At 48.9% G+C, this 17,168-nt stretch overlaps 1 protein-coding gene across 1 annotated transcript in view; it reads left to right on the top strand.

Moving 5' to 3' along the window:
* Positions 1 to 201: 201 nt before the first annotated feature.
* Positions 202 to 17,168, top strand: part of LOC147666280 (alpha-N-acetylgalactosaminide alpha-2,6-sialyltransferase 2-like) — a 225,207-nt gene continuing 208,240 nt past the window's right edge. The window contains exon 1 of the mRNA XM_086949163.1: positions 202 to 954. Within this exon, the coding sequence (XP_086805289.1) occupies positions 815 to 954 (140 nt within the window). The 5' untranslated portion in view covers positions 202 to 814. The remainder of the gene's footprint in view (positions 955 to 17,168) is intronic.

Here is a 17,168-nt window from a genome sequence, read left to right as displayed (position 1 = left end):
TTTTTGCCCACATGACAGCAGCAGGCAAATGTTTAATCCCAAACACAGGGAAGAGGACCCAGGCGCGAAATAGCTGGGTTCGGTGTACCCTTGGCAAGTCTAAACCGGTCGAAAAGTCAGTGCCTCGCACCATCCGCCCGCCCCTCCGCCCTCTTAGCAACAAGTAACAGCATCAACACCTCGCAGCCAGAAGGTGCAGCTGCTGGCGGGTGCCTGTGAGAGGCAGGCACAGGGGAGGAAGAAGAACAAGGGGGCAGGAGCGCGCGTGGGAGGGGACCCGTGAGTGTGCTACACACCCGGGGAGGGACCTCTCAGACAACAACACAGACCCCAGGCGCCCCGAGGTGGAGGAAGTGAGTCCGTCAGAGATGGGGCACGGGGGCCGCTCGGTGGGCGCTGCACCGTGTCGCCGCGGAGCTCGGTGGGGGGCTTGAAGTACTCTTTTGGAAGTACAAGGGACCTAGCCCCGCCTGCGACTTGTGAAGGTACGTTTAGCTGTACGCCTACCGCCACCCTGATGGGCTTCGAATTTGTAGCTTCCCGGGCATACACAGAGCTCCACAGTCGGCGCGTTAACCCACCCTACACTTTTACTGGAACTGGAAACTTTGACCTCGTCTGTTCGCACAGAGCTCTGCAGCCGGTGCATTAACCTGCCGAGATTGGAACAGGTGATCCACGGAGTACACATGATAGAAGTCAATTGCCTCACCGCGGTCTCTTAGAGGGTCCCAGGACCCCACTCTCGCGTTCCTGCAGAACCTGAAGTAACTGTTAAGGGAAGGGGCAGGACCCCCAAACATAGCCTCCAGGAATGAAAGTCTTTTGCCACCGGGCTCCCCGGCTGAACCGCTGCGGTCTCTTTTGGATGGTCATTGTCACCCTCTCCACCCTCCTCCTGGGGCACTATTACACCACAGAGGACCGCCGAGTGACTTTCACGAGTGGATCCAGGTAAGGCTTGTAGAGAGTACAACGGGGCATTTTTTTTTACAGTTATAAGTATTGTGCTAACATTGTTACTGCGTTGATTTGTTTGGCAAGTGAATGGGATTGCTATTGCAAGGATATGGTCTAACGGCTAGAGCAAGCGACCTCGAAGCTGGGGAACAGGGATCCAGTCTTGGCAGGGACGCTCAGCATCCTGTGATTCTGGGCAAATCACATGATTACTGTGCCTAGCAAAATGAATGTGTCCGCATGTAACGCAACTGATGCTCGCTAAAGCGCTCAGATACCTTCAGGTCGAGTTTGTGCTATGTAAAACTCCCACAAACACAAATAACTAATGTTATCGACCTTTGGCGGATGAAGACCCCACTTCCACTCCCATTCACCCACTCAGCTCTAGAGCCAATCAAGATCGATTCCAACTGCTTGAAATCTATTGCATCAGGATAAGTTTTTCAGGGGGGCAAAGAGAAACAAGCATTGGAAATGCAATAGGTCTTCGCATTAGGAAAGTTTGAGCTATTGGTCTTATAATTGACATTTTTTTTATTTGTGTTTTTTTTTAAAATAGGTAAATTATTAGCTTTGTCATTTACAATGCCAATAGTTATAACTTTCGCAAATGTGACACCTATAGCATTTGTAATGCAACATGTTTTGTATTTACGTGACTTAGATGTATTGATATTACAAATAACAATGGCTTTTAACTTTTTAAAATAATTAATACTTAAATAAAAGTGAATGTAATTTATAATGGCAATAGCTTTAACTTTTGTAAATAACTTTAGTGAAGATTATGTTAAGTGTATTTTATTGTGACGAAAATCCAAGAACAGAAGTGAAATATTAACATCTTTTTTGACATTTGTAATAAAGCTTGAAACATTGAGAGAACATATTTGAACCAGTGATGCAGGGGTGGTGCTGAGTGATGCAGGGGTGGTGCTGAGTGATGCAGGGTTGGTGCTGAGTGATGCAGGGGTGGTGCTGAGTGATGCAGGGGTGGCGCTGAGTGATGCAGGGGTGGCGCTGAGTGATGCAGGGGTGGCGCTGAGTGATGCAGGGGTGGCGCTGAGTGATGCAGGGGTGGCGCTGAGTGATGCAGGGGTGGCGCTGAGTGATGCAGGGGTGGCGCTGAGTGATGCAGGGGTGGCGCTGAGTGATGCAGGGGTGGCGCTGAGTGATGCAGGGGTGGCGCTGAGTGATGCAGGGGTGGCGCTGAGTGATGCAGGGGTGGCGCTGAGTGATGCAGGGGTGGCGCTGAGTGATGCTGTGGTGGCGCTGAGTGATGCTGTGGTGGCGCTGAGTGAGGCTGTGGTGGCGCTGAGTGAGGCTGTGGTGGCGCTGAGTGAGGCTGTGGTTGCGCTGAGTGAGGCTGTGGTTGCGCTGAGTGAGGCTGTGGTTGCGCTGAGTGAGGCTGTGGTGATGATGAGTGGTGCTGTGGTGGTGCTGAGTGATAATGTGGTGATGGTGAGTGGTGCTGAGTGATGCTGGGGTGGTGCTGAGTGATGCTGTGGTGGCTGAGTAATGCTGTGGCATTCAGTGATGCTGTAGTGGCGCATAGTGATGTTGTGGTGCCCCTGAGTGATGCTGTGGTGGTGCTGAGTGGAGCGGGACGAGAGGAGAGAGGTAAGAGGGTAGAGAGTAGATAGAAGAGAGGTGAGAGAGAATAAGAGAGGGGAGAGTGAGGAGAGGGTTGAGTGAGGAGAGGGTTGAGTGAGGAGAGGGTTGAGTGAGGAGAGGGGAGATGGGAAAGTGAGGACAGGGGAGATGGAGAGGGGAGTGAAGAGAGAGGGGAGTGAAGAGAGAGGGGAGTGAAGAGAGAGGGGAGTGAAGAGAGAGGGGAGTGTAGAGAGAGGGGAGTGTAGAGAGAGGGGAGTGTAGAGAGAGGGGAGTGTAGAGAGAGGGGAGTGTAGAGAGAGGGGAGTGTAGAGAGAGGGGAGTGTAGAGAGAGGGGAGTGTAGAGAGAGGGGAGTGTAGAGAGAGGGGAGTGTAGAGAGAGGGGAGTGTAGAGAGAGGGGAGTGTAGAGAGAGGGGAGTGTAGAGAGAGGGGAGTGTAGAGAGAGGGGAGTGTAGAGAGAGGGGAGTGAAGAGAGAGGGGAGTGAAGAGAGAGGGGAGTGAAGAGAGAGGGGAGTGGGGAGAGAGGGAGGAAAGAGAGGGAGGGGAGAGTGAGGAGAGGGGAGAGTGAGGAGAGGGGAGAGTGAGGAGAGGGAGGGTAGAGGGGAGTGAGGGGAGAGTGGTGAGAGGGGATAGTGGTGAGAGGAGAGTGGTGAGAGGGTAGAGTGGGGATAGTGAGGAGAGGGGATATTGAGGTGAGAGAGGGAGGGGAGAGTGGTGAAAGTAAGGAGAGCAGAGAGATAAGAGGGGCAGCACATCCCTCATTTCAGTTCTTCTGTTGTGGGCAGTGGAGTATTTTTACTCACTATTGTTTGGTGAGAATATTGGAGACAAAACATCTGACTCAATGGTGGTCCGAGAGGACTGCATCTCATGCTGGCGAAAAGGCAAGATTTAGTAATTGAATGCTTCAAGGAAATATTGTCTATACAAGACATCTTCTACCATAATGTTGACAGTCTGAACATGGTCCACCAACTCCGAGGATTTCATTAAAGGAAATCGGACATGCTAAAGTGCTTGACGGGCACTGGCACGACGGGACTGATCATACTGTAACCAACGGACAGCGGAGGGTGACAAGACGCACGGGGAGCAGCAGCCTTTGATGTGCTGGGCAGTGAATAATTAGGGGAGGAGAAATGCCAGAGCGCACGCTGGTGGAAGCTTGCACAAAGACAATTTTAACTTATGGCGTCCTTGAGTTTCAAGGGCGGCCCTCAAGGCACTGCGGGGCTGCGCGCAAGCGCTTAAATCATTGAAAGCCAAAAGTTCTTCAGTAATGTTGCAAAGCTTTTATTCAGCTTTATTGTTTGATTGTTTAGTTTGTAATGTTCATATCAAATGTTCATTTTTGGTTCATCAAAAGGGTTAATCCATAGAAATAAAGCAGTATTTCAACAAGTTCCCAATGCATTTCGTGCATCTAGCGCACTTCATCAGGGGAATCTGAAAGTGAGCATAATTGGTGGTTAGGATACATCTCCCCGTAGTTCCATCCAGCAACATGTAAAGAATTAAATAGTTTCAAACAGAGTTCTATCTCGAGCTGCACGAAGAACTTTTGGCTTTCACTGATTTAAGCGCTTGCGCGCAGCCCCGCAGTGCCTTGAGGGCCGCCCTTGAAACTCAAGGACGCCATAAGTTAATGTTCAGTATACACTCTATGGTCTAGAGAGTGATACCTCAAGACGCACGCTACAACGTTGAATATTCGTTTGCAAATTGCTTGTGCACGGATTCATATATATTTGACAAAGACAATTTTCACAGACCCTTCTTACATTTATTAAATTCGATTTAGTTCCCCAAACCTCTGCAACCCTCGGAGTGTACGACACTCCTGCGGATTCTAAGGGGACACACTGGTTTATGTTTTACTACTCCTACGGATTCCAAGGGAGCACAAAGGCTTATGCTTAACGCCCGAAGACAATAGATGTTCTGGTCAGTTTTTAAACTAACTAAAAAAACATACTGAAAGGTCGCACTGAAAGAACGTGTGTTTTTAGGCTTTATTTATTTATTTAGAAGTGTCTTCGCTTTGGCTTTAAACTAACAAACAGAAAGCAGAATAAACAGAAAGCCTGACGCCTCGAGCCCGACTGCACTGCGATTACTCAGCAGGTCGGAAGTCTGTGGGAATAATGACTATATTTCTGAAGTCGTTATTTCATGCTTCCAATTCCCGCTCACAGCTGAGAGCCAGAGCCGCCTTTCGGGATTGAAAGATGTCGGTAGCAAGGGAAGTAGGAGTGCAAAAGAGCGAAATTCCACCCAGTTTGAAATTGTGTCCCTGGCAATTAGTGCCAGTGAGGAGAGGTAATATTGCGGGCAAAGGAAGGCATCGGGATTATAAGGGAAGGGTGAGCGGTGGAGAAAGGACACGCTTAAATAGGAATAAGCAGAGGGCAGTAACAGAAGAGGGTTGAGGGAGATGGTAAAAATGTAGGTAAACAATTATTATGGAGTAGTTCGGAATTAAGGTTTGGGAAACAGTGGGTGAGTTTGGGAAAGCGGACAGGATCGGGAAACAAAGGTGGTGAGGGGAGGGACTGTTAGTGAGGAGTAAAAGCCCCAATGGGGAGCATTAGCAAATGTATAGCGAGTGATTGGTGAAGAATGAGGGGGTTCATAATAACGAGGGGGAGCGACTAACAGACAAGTAAAGTGAGGGGTGAAGAGATGGATTAATTGAGATGGTAGGACAATGATGTCGAGTCACTAACAGAAAACAAGCCTTGGCCACTTAAAATAAAATTTAAAAAAAAGGAGACACGGCCTTGCGGCCGTGAAACTGAAAGCACGGCCGGCTGGCCGTGATAAAGCCTTTGATGCAGCAGGGGGCATTTAGGGGAGAAGAATGGCTGGGCTGAGGCAGAGCGCAAAGCCTTTGATGCAGCAGGGGGCGGAGCGGGAAGAGCTGCTGGCAGCACCAAGCTGACGATTTGATGCTGTGCATGCGCATTTTAACTCATTGCGCTTGCGCATTGAGCTAAAAGCGCACATGCACTGCATCAAATCGCCAGTCTGGTTAAACTCTGGATAAGCCCGATAATCTCTCGCCAGCTCGAATGCGCAAGCGCATCGGCAGGCGAGACCTAAACAGCAACATCAGTCCAAAACGTTGGGGGTGATCATGCAAAAAGAGGCAAAGCTTTACAGTTTCCAATTAAACAAAGTTTTCCCTATGCCTAAACGGCAGATGTGCAGTGAAAAGGAGCTCAGTGAAAGAGGTATATGCATCTCGGGGCCTGTTTTCTTTTCTCTCTGTTCTTAACCATAACCTGCAAATACATTTACCCATATTTCACGACTTTTGGCAGTTTGTTAAGCAACCCATTTCAGTCAACAAGCTTTACTTTGATGAGGAAGTAACATAGAATGTTGGTTGCAAACATTCATTGTTCTGTACTTGCTCTAAAATAATGTGATATTAGCTGGGTAAACATGATTTCAGGTAACAGCCAGGATTTGATTTATTTTTTGCTTTACTAATACAATTGATGTCGAAGAGACTCATGTGACACTTTGCATGTCCAGAAAAGAGGTCATCCACCTGTGCAGTATTAGGCAGGACTGCTGGCTGAATTAATGACCCTGATGGAAAGAGCATGCACTCAGGGCCACTGCAGAAACATTGCAGTGGAGGAAAAGATTGTTAAGAGTTTAACAAATTATGACGAAAACAACAAACAGACATATTTAAAATTAAGGAAAACTCATAATATTTGCGTGCAATTTTGCCTATGGGACACATTACACTACTTCTAGATAATGCGCCTTTGCTTAAGAAATGTTCATCAAATTCTGTTCAAAATATTACTTTTACCTCCCAGAGTAAAAGTTTGCTCAACATAAATATATTGTACACTATAGAAAACATAAACGTGCTTCCAATACATTTTGCGCTCATGTTATTCTGCACATCCCATTTCTGTTTCAAAACTGTGTTCAATGTTGGGCTTAACCTGTGTTCATACCTAGAGCCTCTCGGCCCCCTGTTTCCATTAAGAAACATTTTCTATTTATCACAAGCCTTTAAATAGGAGAAACCTTGACACTGAAGTAGTGTATGAAAAGGCGATGCAATATGTAAAGTATGTTTTTAAAATGTGTCTCCTCTTAAACTATTTACCAATTTCAGAAGCGTCTGTATATAAACCCTTGCATTTATCATAGTTCTTGTAATGTAAACGTGAACGCATATCGCTATGAAACTTACATTTTCATGTTTAAAGAGGGAATCTTTCTTCACACTGCATTTGAAAGGTAGTTAAAGCAAGTAAGCCGTTGTTTGGGCTTCATCCTGTGCACAAAGACCGTTCCTCCGTCCAGCATTGAAGATGCTAATATTCTCTACCTTGAGAGGAAGTTCAAGGCTTGACTTCGGGATGGGCAGGGACCCCAATGCAAACACACACCTGCGCATAACAAAAGGGCCATTAGTATGTCAAGAGGCCTGTGCGCCAGAATCTCCTGAAGTCAGTTTAGGCTGCAGACTGGGGGATGGGCACTGTGCCTAGAAAACACCTTTAAGAACCAAGAAGCATCAGGTGTCACTGATCAGAGACCCTGACTGCAGCACGGATGGGGCTAAGGCCTCAAAAATGAGGCTGACTGTTTGTAACCTCCAGCTTGCAGCGATTTACATACCTTTTATGTCGCATAATATATTTAAATGTGCCTATGTTCGTCTCGTACATGTACATTCACAAAGAATTCCTTCTGTCCATGTCTACAGCTGCCTCGGTTGTTTACACTTCGTAAAAGATACCAATGTCTCTCAGATCCATTCAGAAGCTGAACATCGATATATTTTGTAGCCTATTAGGTGCTCACACTGAAGGTAATGTGAGCTAAATAGACAGATGCAGGAAAGAGCTGGAGACTGGGACGTTTGAGGGTCAAAAGGGGAGAAGGAAGGGTCTTTCTAAAGAGAGCATTGAAGGCTTGGAGAGTTTAATAAGAGGATGTAAAACATAGAGAGCCTCTCAAATTAAGGAAACAAGATAAAATAGAATGAGCTGAGGTGGAAGCAGGAGAAAAGGGGGAATTAAAGGTTCAGTATGTGGAATATGCAAGGAAGTAGAAACAGTGAGATCTAGTATGGTACAGGAGGTAAGAAGATGATTTACATACCACGTTTATAAATCCAGGAAAGCATATTTGAGATGTAAGATATCTACATCTCTACATTGCGTGCCGATGCAAAGACAGAAGCCAGCATTACAACAACAACAAACAAGCCTTGGCCACTTATAGTAACATTTTTAAAAAAGGAGACACGGCCTGGCGGCCGTGAAACTGAAAGCATGGCCGGCCGGCCGTGAAAAAGCCTTTGATGCAGCAGGGGGCAATTAGGGGAGGAGAATGGCTGGGCTGAGGCAGAGCGCAAAGCCTTTGATGCAGCAGGGGGCGGAGCGGGAAGAGCTGCTGGCGGCACCAAGCTGACGATTTGATGCTGTGCACGCGCATTTTAACTCATTGCGCTTGCACATTGAGCTAAAAGCGCACATTCACTGCATCAAATCGCCAGTCTGGTTAAAGTCTGGATAAGCCCCTTAATCTCTCGCCAGCTCGAATGCGCAAGCGCATCGGCAGGCGAGACCTAAAAAAAGGCAAAATGATGTAACCAATGCGATGGACTCACTGTTCACTCAATTTGTTAAAGAGATGTGGGGGCTTAGTGGTGGTGTTGCAGAAGGAGGATGGAGAGTCAGTGCATTATCTAGGCACCTGGGCATACAGATGTTGTAAGCTATGCCTCGCAGGTATCTTCTAACACGGTTTCTAACACTGTTTAAGGAAGAACTTCTGTGACAAAGGGTGCTTAAAACTGCCTCAGTGGGAAAGAAGGGGTATTCTAAGAGTGTAAGACAGTTCCGGTAAATGCCTGCAGACAGGCCTGTATGTCTTTAAATCTAAAACATACACGTTTGTTTGGCAGAGATGATCAACCATGTTATCCATCCGCAAGTATCTGGGAACAGGAGATAACGGCCCTGAGCAGGCCAACAGTCACGGTTAACCCTGCTTGACTCTTAACGTTTGTCAGATGGTAAGGCTGCCCTCATGGGACAGTACGTGCTGGCCCTGTTCAATGCGGGAGGACGCATCTCAGTGGGGTTGCAGTTACTCCCCCTAAGCCACACAAGCCTCTAGGCCGAGGATGGGTTAAGGGAGACGTGTGCCAGCACATTTTTTTTTCTTTCTCAGTGTCTTTTCAGACATTTGTTAGGTTTTGCCTGCATAGTGCTTACGTCCTGCATGCAAAATCTCCTGTAAAGAAGGGAAGAATACATCTTAAAAGGGGCATAGAGCTGCCCATTAATCAATCAATCAATCAGTGACACTTATAAAGCGCGCTACATACCCGTAGGGTCTCAAGGCGCTGGGGGGGGGAGCCGCTACTGCTCGAACAGCCAGGTCTTCAGCTTCTTCCTGAAGGAGAGGTGGTCTTGGGTCAGGCGCAGGTCGGTCGGGAGGGAGTTCCAGGTCTTGGCGGCCAGGTAGGAGAAGGACCTTCCTCCTGTAGTCGCTCTTCGGATGCGGGGGACGGCGGCGAGGGCGTGGTTGGCTGATCGGAGGTGGCGTTTGGGAGCGTAGAAGTTGACTCGGCTGTTGAGGTAGCTCGGGCCTTGGTCGTGTAGGGCTTTGTGTGCGTGGGTGAGGAGGCGGAAGGTGATTCTTTTGTTGACGGGGAGCCAGTGAAGGTCTCTCAGATGTCCGGAGATGTGGCTGGTTCGTGGGATGTCGAGGATGAGTCTGGCTGAGGCGTTCTGGATCCGCTGGAGTCTCTTCTGGAGCTTGGCGGTGGTACCGGCGTAGAGGGCGTTGCCGTAGTCCAGTCGGCTGGTGACGAGGGCCTGGGTGACGGTCTTCCTGGTCTCGGTGGGGATCCACCAGAAGATCTTCCGTAGCATGCGTAGGATGTTGAAGCATGCCGAGGAGACGTTGTTGACTTGCCTGGTCATGGAGAGGGAGGAGTCCAGGATGAAGCCCAGGTTGCGTGCATGGTCTGTCGGTTTGGGTGCGGTGCCCAGGGCGGGAGGCCACCAGGAGTCGTCCCAGGCGGAGGGAGAGGAGCCCAGGATGAGGACCTCCGTCTTGTCCGAGTTCAGTTTCAGGCGGCTGGTCGTCATCCACTCGGCTACCTCTTTCATCCCTTCGTGCAGGTTGGCTCTGGCGGCGGCGGGGTCGTTGGTCAGGGAGAGGATCAGCTGGGTGTCGTCGGCGTAGGAGATTATGCTGAGGTTGTGTTTGCGTACGATGGCCGCGAGGGGGCTCATGTAGACGTTGAAGAGGGTGGGGCTCAGAGATGATCCTTGGGGGACACCGCAGATGACTTCGGTGGCCTCTGACTTGTACGGTGGTAGGCGGACTCTCTGTGTTCTCCCGTCGAGGAAGGAGATGATCCATTCCAGCGCCTTGTCCTGGATTCCGACGTTGCTGAGGCGCCGTACTAGGGTGCGGTGGCAGACCGTGTCGAATGCCGCGGAGAGGTCTAGGAGGATGAGGGCCGCTGTTTCTCCGTTGTCCATCAGGGCTCGGATCTCATCGGTGGCGGCGATGAGGGCGGTCTCGGTGCTGTGGTTGGCTCGGAAGCCGGACTGTGAGGGGTCGAGGGATCCGTTCATCTCGAGGAAAGCGGCCATCTGCTTGTTGACGGTCTTCTCGATGACTTTGGCTGGAAACGGGAGGAGCGAGATGGGGCGGTAATTCTTGAGGTCGGTGGGGTCCGCTGTTGGTTTCTTGAGTAGAGCGCTGAGTTCGGCGTGTTTCCAGCTCTCGGGGAAGATGGTGGTGTCGAAGGATGTGTTGATGATGTCTCGCAGGTGGGGTGCGATGACAGCGTCGGCCTTGTTGAAGACGTGGTGAGGGCAGGGGTCGGTCGGTGATCCGGAGTGGATGGAGTTCATCGTGCGGATGGTGTCTTCGGTGCTGATCGGGGTCCAGGCGTGGAGGGTGGTGGTGGGGGGTGGTTGTTCGGTCATGGTGTGCGTTGGTTGGTTGTTGAAGCTGTTGTGTATGTCCGCGATCTTGTTGTGGAAGTATGAAGCCAGGGAGTTGCAGAGGTCTTGCGATGGGGTGATGTCGTTGTTTCCTGCGCTGGGGTTGGAAAGCTCTTTGACGATGTTGAAGAGTTCCTTGCAGTTGTGTGCGTTGTTGTCCAACCGGTCCTTGAATGCTGTTTTCTTGGCGGCGCGGATCAGCTGGTGGTGTTTCCGGGTGGCAAGTTTGAAGGAGGTCCTGTTGTCCGGTGTCGGTTCCCTTCTCCAGACTTTCTCGAGGGCTCGGCAGTTCTTCTTGGAGCTCTTGAGTTCGTCGGTGAACCATGGGGCTTTCTTGCTGCCGGGTCTGCTGGGCGGGGTCCTCAGTGGGGCGAGTTCGTCCGCGCAGTTGCTGATCCACTTCGTGAGGTTGTCGGCGGCCTGGCTGGGGTTCGCTGAGCTGGCAGGAGGGTGCTGGCTCAGGGAGGTGGCGAGCTGGTCTGCTGTGATCTTGTTCCAGCTTCTGCGGGCGGCCTGTTGCTGGTGGTGGTGGGTCGTTGTTTTCTTGAAGGTAAAGTGGACGCAGCTGTGGTCCGTCCATTGAAGCTCTGTGGCGTGGCTGAAGTCGATGTCCTTGCTGGATGAGAAGACCGCGTCGAGTGTGTGTCCGGCGAGGTGGGTGGGGGTGGACACCAGTTGCTTGAGTCCCAGGTTGGCGAGGTTGTCGAGCAGGGTGCTGGTGTTGCGGTCGTTGTTGTTCTCCAGATGGAAGTTGAGGTCTCCCAGGAGGATGTAGTCAGCGGAGGGGAGGGCATGTGGGCTGACGAAGTCGGCGATGTCCTCGCTGAATTGTGTGCGTGGTCCAGGGGATCGGTAGATCAGGGTGCCTCTGAGGGTGGTGTTCGGGTTGGTCTGGATCTGGAAATGCAGGTGTTCGGCGGTGGTCAGGGAGTTGTCGGTGCTGGTCGTGAGACGGATGGTGCTCCTGTGGATGATGGCGATGCCTCCTCCCATCTGGTTGGTGTTTCGGTCCCTCCGGACGATCTTGTAGCCCTCTTACTTACCATTGATTGGCTCCCATGCCACTTTTGTTTCCTTGCTTTCGATTGGTTAGAGCTTCCTCTTCACATCTGGCTTCCTCCTAGGCTTTCAGTCTTCTTCCATGCAGTGGAGCATGGACCAGGTACTGCTTCCTGGGACCAGTGTCCTTCCTCTTTTTTTTCCCCACATGCAATCTTATTGAGTGCATATCTCCGCAATCCCTCTTTTTCGCCCCTGCTTGTTTTTGTCCCCCCCATCCTCCTGCCCGTTGTTGTTTTGACACCCCCTGTTCGTCATTGTTGTGACCCCATGCCATTGTTTTGACCCTCCCACTCACTGTGGTTTTGGCCCACCTGTTTTCTGCTCGCTACTGTTTTAAACCAGCACCTCCTCTCTTCACCATTGTTTTTACCCCCCTCGCCATTGTTTTGACCACCACGCCCTACCGCTCGCCATTGTCTTGACCCACCACGCCATCCCGCTCACCATTTTCTTGACCCACCGACTCCTGGCTGCTGTCGATTTGATCCTCTCGCTTGCTTTTGTTTGTGACCCACCAGCCCCTTCCTACTTCTGATTGCTGTTGTTTTGATCTACAACCCTTTCTTTCGCCCTTCTTTACAATCACCCCACCCTCCTCTCACCATCTGTTGTTTTCTTCCACCCACCGTTTTTTTTTTTGGACCATTGTTTTCTACTGTTGCCTTGCACCACCCGTCCCCATCCTACCTCCAACTGTTCACCAATGTTTTGTGCCATGTCAGAAGTGAGCCCTTGATACTCCTTAAACATACTGCTTTAATTAATTAATCCAATGTGGAAGAATGCTAAGTATTTCCAGATAACATCTTTGATTTAATGGCATTTGGGGAATGTATATTCATCTTTAGGCGTATTGGTTCACATACTACCGTGGATTTGTGGACATTGGAGAATCTCACGATCAATTGAAGGCCTCTAATGATATATAGGTAAAAGTAAAGGCACTGCTTGAAAGTACAGTTCTCCTCTTAGGACCGAGGTGGGTAGCAGGGGCACTTGGCTTTCAGGTGGCCCATTCATGCGTGGGACAATTATCCAGTCCCAGTGTTTCAGCCAATAGGATTTACTAGGTGCTGTTTTTGAGCTAATACAACAATCACAAAATCACAATACCCACAATGCAACCGGAGGCTAGTTAAAAATCAGGAGTGGCTGATTGTCACTGGGGACACAAGATACTTGACAACTGTGTTTTTGGGTCTTAAGGGGGTATGTGCTGACATGGGCTTATTGTGATGAGATATGAAACACATCTTAAAGAGGTAGCTTCAGGTATACAAAGTAAGGTGAGGACCTATCGCCCATTTCTCATCCCTCCAGGGGCACAGAGGTACTGTCCCTTGTTTTGAATCACCCGCTTCCTTCTCCCGCTTGCCGTTATTTTCGAAACTATTGTTTTTATCATCGGTCCACACCCTCTGCCCACTGGCCATTGTTTTGACCCACACCCTTCCCCTGCTTGCTCCTGCTTTGAGCCCCCCCCCGTCCCCCCTGCGGATAGCCGTTGTTTGGTCCCATGTCAGAAGTGAGATTTTTCTAATACTTTACTACTTCCATTTTGCCACCTCTTCCCGCTCTTCGATGTTATTTACCCACCCACCTCCACCCTTGCGTTGCTTGACAAACCTCCTCGGCGTGCTGTTAGCCACGAGTTGACTTAAAGGAACAAGCATTGGTAAATGCATTGGGTTTCACCAATGTGATTAATATTAAGCTGGTTTTTGTTGTAAGTTGTAGCTTGCTGAGTAGTTGTACAATATTTGTTAGATCTGGGGGTCTCTAGTTGGCAGAGGTAGGTACCAATGTCAAAATAGGGACCTTTGCTTCTAGTCAGGGTAAGGGGGATACACTCTTAGATAACTCCTGCTCACCCCCTTGGGAGCTTGGCACGAGCAGACAGGCTTATCAAAGGCAAAGTATTTGTACCAACACTCACAGTCACACAGTGAAAACACCACAAATGGACTCCACACCAGTTTAGAAAAATAGAGTATCTTTATCTAAACTACACAAGACCAAAACGACAAAAATCCAACATACACAGAATATGATTTTAAAAGAGTTCTAGGGTCTGCGTTAAAATATTCCACAGTTGCGTCACGTTTAGCCAAAAGTACCTTTTAGATGCGACAAAAGTTCCAAGTGGAAGCTGCAGCGTTGAAAAACAAGCGACGCATCACTTCTGAGACCCTGGGGAGGTGATGCAACAGCCGTGCTGGACGCAGCGGGCGTGTTGCGACGAATCCGGTCTGTATGGGGAGGGAGGCGATACCTTGTATGGATTCCGGTGCACAGGTTCCGTAGTAAGTGTCTCGCAAAGGCACGATGTAATGATCTTCGGGACGGTGACGATCTCAGGTGCGGCGGTGATGCGCAGCGTCTATCTTCTCCTCTAGCGGCCCCTCAATGCGATGGCTCTGCGTCGATACTCGCAGCGACGTAATGTGGTCCGCAAGCAAGCGGTGCGGCGATCTCACCCAGCGATGACAGGTTCTGCGACGATACTCGCAGCGATGGTAATCTTCCTGCAACGGATCGATGCGTTCCGCAAGCGAAGGATGCATCAGTTCTTGCAGCGGCAACAGGCGCTGCGACGATCTCGATCTTCGCTGCAGCAGGAATTTCCTCGCACTGTCGGGGATGCGCTCCGCAAGCGAGTGATGCGTGAACATTTGCAGATTGTCTTAGTTTCTCCTTGTCCAGCTTCCCAAACAACAGGTACAACTTCCAGAGGCACCACAACTGGACCAAGCACTCTAGGAAGGACAGAACTCCCTCAGTAGAGTTCAGGGGGGAAGCTGGGGGTGAAGTCCTTTTGTTCCTGGGACTTCTTAACAGGGAGCCATCTCTACTCAGGCACTTAGAGATCTCTTCAAGCAAGGGGACACAGCACAAAGCAAAGTCCTTCCGATCTCCTTGGCAACAATGCAACTGCAGGTCAGCCCACAAACGCACAGCAGGACAGTCCTCCCTCTTCAGTCTTCCAGCTTTCTCCTTGGTAGAGGTCCTTCTTGATTCCAGGATGATCTAATTTTCTGTAGTCTGGGGTCCTGTACTTTTACCCCAACAAGTCTTTGTTCCCTTTGTACAGAAGGGCTCTGAGCCCGGTCTGAACCAGTTCTGGGTCTTCCTTGAGCACTTTGTTTTCCTGGCTTCTCCTTTCCTTTCAGTGACAGGGGCAGGGTTGTCAGCCATCCAGCAGGAGGTGGAGCCAGCATTGTATTCAGGCCCAGGCGCTATCCCCTCCCACCACTCTAGATGCAGATGGAACTATTCAGCCCAGGGATGGCCCATTCAGCCTCTGGGAGCCACCCAGCCCCTGTCACTCACAAACCAGACAGTCAATTCACAAACAGGCCAAGGCACACAGAAAGGTCAGACAAGAGAACAGCCACTTTCTAAAAGTGCTGTTCTCAAACACAGGATTTAAAAACCACCTTTCCTAAAAGATGTGTTATTAAATTCTGAGTTCAGAGATACCAGACTTTTATGTCCTATCTTGCTCCTATGGCAAGATATGCAGGTAACCACTGTACACAGCATTCCCCATTACAGCCTATGGGCAAGATAGCCTTACTATAGCGAAAAACAAAAATGGCTGTAATTCACTACCAGAGCAGGTCACCCACACTAGTACATGCTCTACCTTTCACATACACTGCAACCTGCCCAGGGGGGTACCTTGGACCGTCCACAGGGGTGTCCAATGTGTACAGAAAGGGAAGGGTTAGGCCTGGTCAGTGGGGACACTGGCCAGGTTGACATGGCAGTCCACAGACTGCACACAGGCTCTGCGGTGGCAGGCCTGAGACACCATTTTAGGGCTACTCATGTGGGTGGCAGAATCAAGTGCTGCAGGCCCACTATTAGCATTTGAATCACCAGACCTGGCACACTCAGTGCACTTTACTTGGGACTTCTTGGTAATACAAATATGGCAATCATGGATAACCAATTACAAAAACAATTTACCTAGGTAACACTTGCACTTTGACACTAATCAGTAGTGGCAAAGTGCCCAAAGCATCCAAACTAGCAAAAACGAAATCCAGCACAGCGCCAAAAATACAGGAGGTAGAGGCAAAAAGACAAGGGAAACCACACCAAAGATGTCAGGTCTCACAATAAACGTTACAGAAAGTCTGTTAAAGTGTTATGACATGTTTATGTGAAATTGTGTTCTGTTAATAGTTGTATAGTGCGGGAAAGTGATACCAACATTTTGAAAAATGAAATGAAAGAGGGAACAATAGAACTCATTGATGTAATACCAGCATTATGGCATTAGAGGAGTTCTGACAACTTTTTGGCCAAGTGCCACTGCATCTGCTGCACCATTCAAATCATAACCCTATCGCCAGTAAGGTAACTGCACCTGTGACAGACTGCCTATTTAGTAGTAAAAGATTGCAATAGTTGGTTCATTAGAGAGGTTCCTAGAGCTTTGGGCCCAGGTGTCACTGCACCTGCTGCACCATTGAAATCACAACACTATCGCTTGCAAGGTAACTACACCTGGGACTGCCTATTTAGTAGCAATATTTGGTGTTTAGAGGAGTTAAGACAACTTTTGGTCCCTGGGATACTGCACCTGCAGCACAATTGAAATCAAGGCCCTTGTGATTGCCTGTTTAGTAGCAAACTTTAGCAATTTTCTGCATTTAATGGGGTCCCGGAATAGCAAGTGTAGCAAAATCTGGTGTTTAGAGGAGGTCTGACAAATGTTGGCCCCGGTACCACTACACCTGCTTCACCATTCAAATTAAGTGCCTTTTAACTGCAATTGTGACTGCCTGTTTAGTAGTTAATATAGCAATATTGTGTGTTTAGAAGAGTTCTGGCAACTTTTGGCCCCAGTGCCATTGCACCTGCTGCACCATTGAAATCATGACCCTGTTGTCTGCTGGATAACTTCACTTGTAACTGCCTGTTTAGTAGTAAAAGATAGCAATTGTAGGTGTTTAATGGGGTGTCTCTAGCATTTGGCCCTGGTATCACTGCACCTGCTGCACTATTGAAATTGTGACATTGTTGTATGCAAGATAACTGCACTTGTGACTGCCTGTTTACTTTAAATTATTTGCAATAAATTGGGTTTAGTGGGGTCCCTAGAGCTATTGCACCTGGTGCCACTGCACCTGCTGCACCATTCAAATTAGTTCCCTTTTAACTGCAATTTTGGTTGCCTGTTTAGAAGTAAAATATAGCATATCACGTGTATATTAACTTTATTTTTAACGTGTAATGTTTATTACTACATTTAGAATTTGATCATAATGACCAAATAGATTATGTAGAAAAATCAATCCGATAATGCCTACAAAGTGCAAAGAAATGTACTGAGACATGAATAGGAAATGCCACAAACGTTCCAAGGCGAAAGCATCTGCTCTCCACATATAAGCATTAAAAAGCAAGCATTCCAGAATACTGTTAGAAGCTATCTGCCTTTTCTTTGGGCAGAGATCTTATCTTGACAGTGAATACAGCGTAAACAGTGTGAACAGCTTTAGTAGAAG

Source organism: Lissotriton vulgaris, unplaced genomic scaffold (assembly GCF_964263255.1).
Source record: "Lissotriton vulgaris unplaced genomic scaffold, aLisVul1.2 SCAFFOLD_991, whole genome shotgun sequence".
In the NCBI taxonomy this organism is placed as follows: domain Eukaryota; kingdom Metazoa; phylum Chordata; class Amphibia; order Caudata; family Salamandridae; genus Lissotriton; species Lissotriton vulgaris.
The sequence above is the reverse complement of the archived record's forward strand: the minus strand, read 5'-3'. Positions and strand labels throughout refer to the sequence as shown.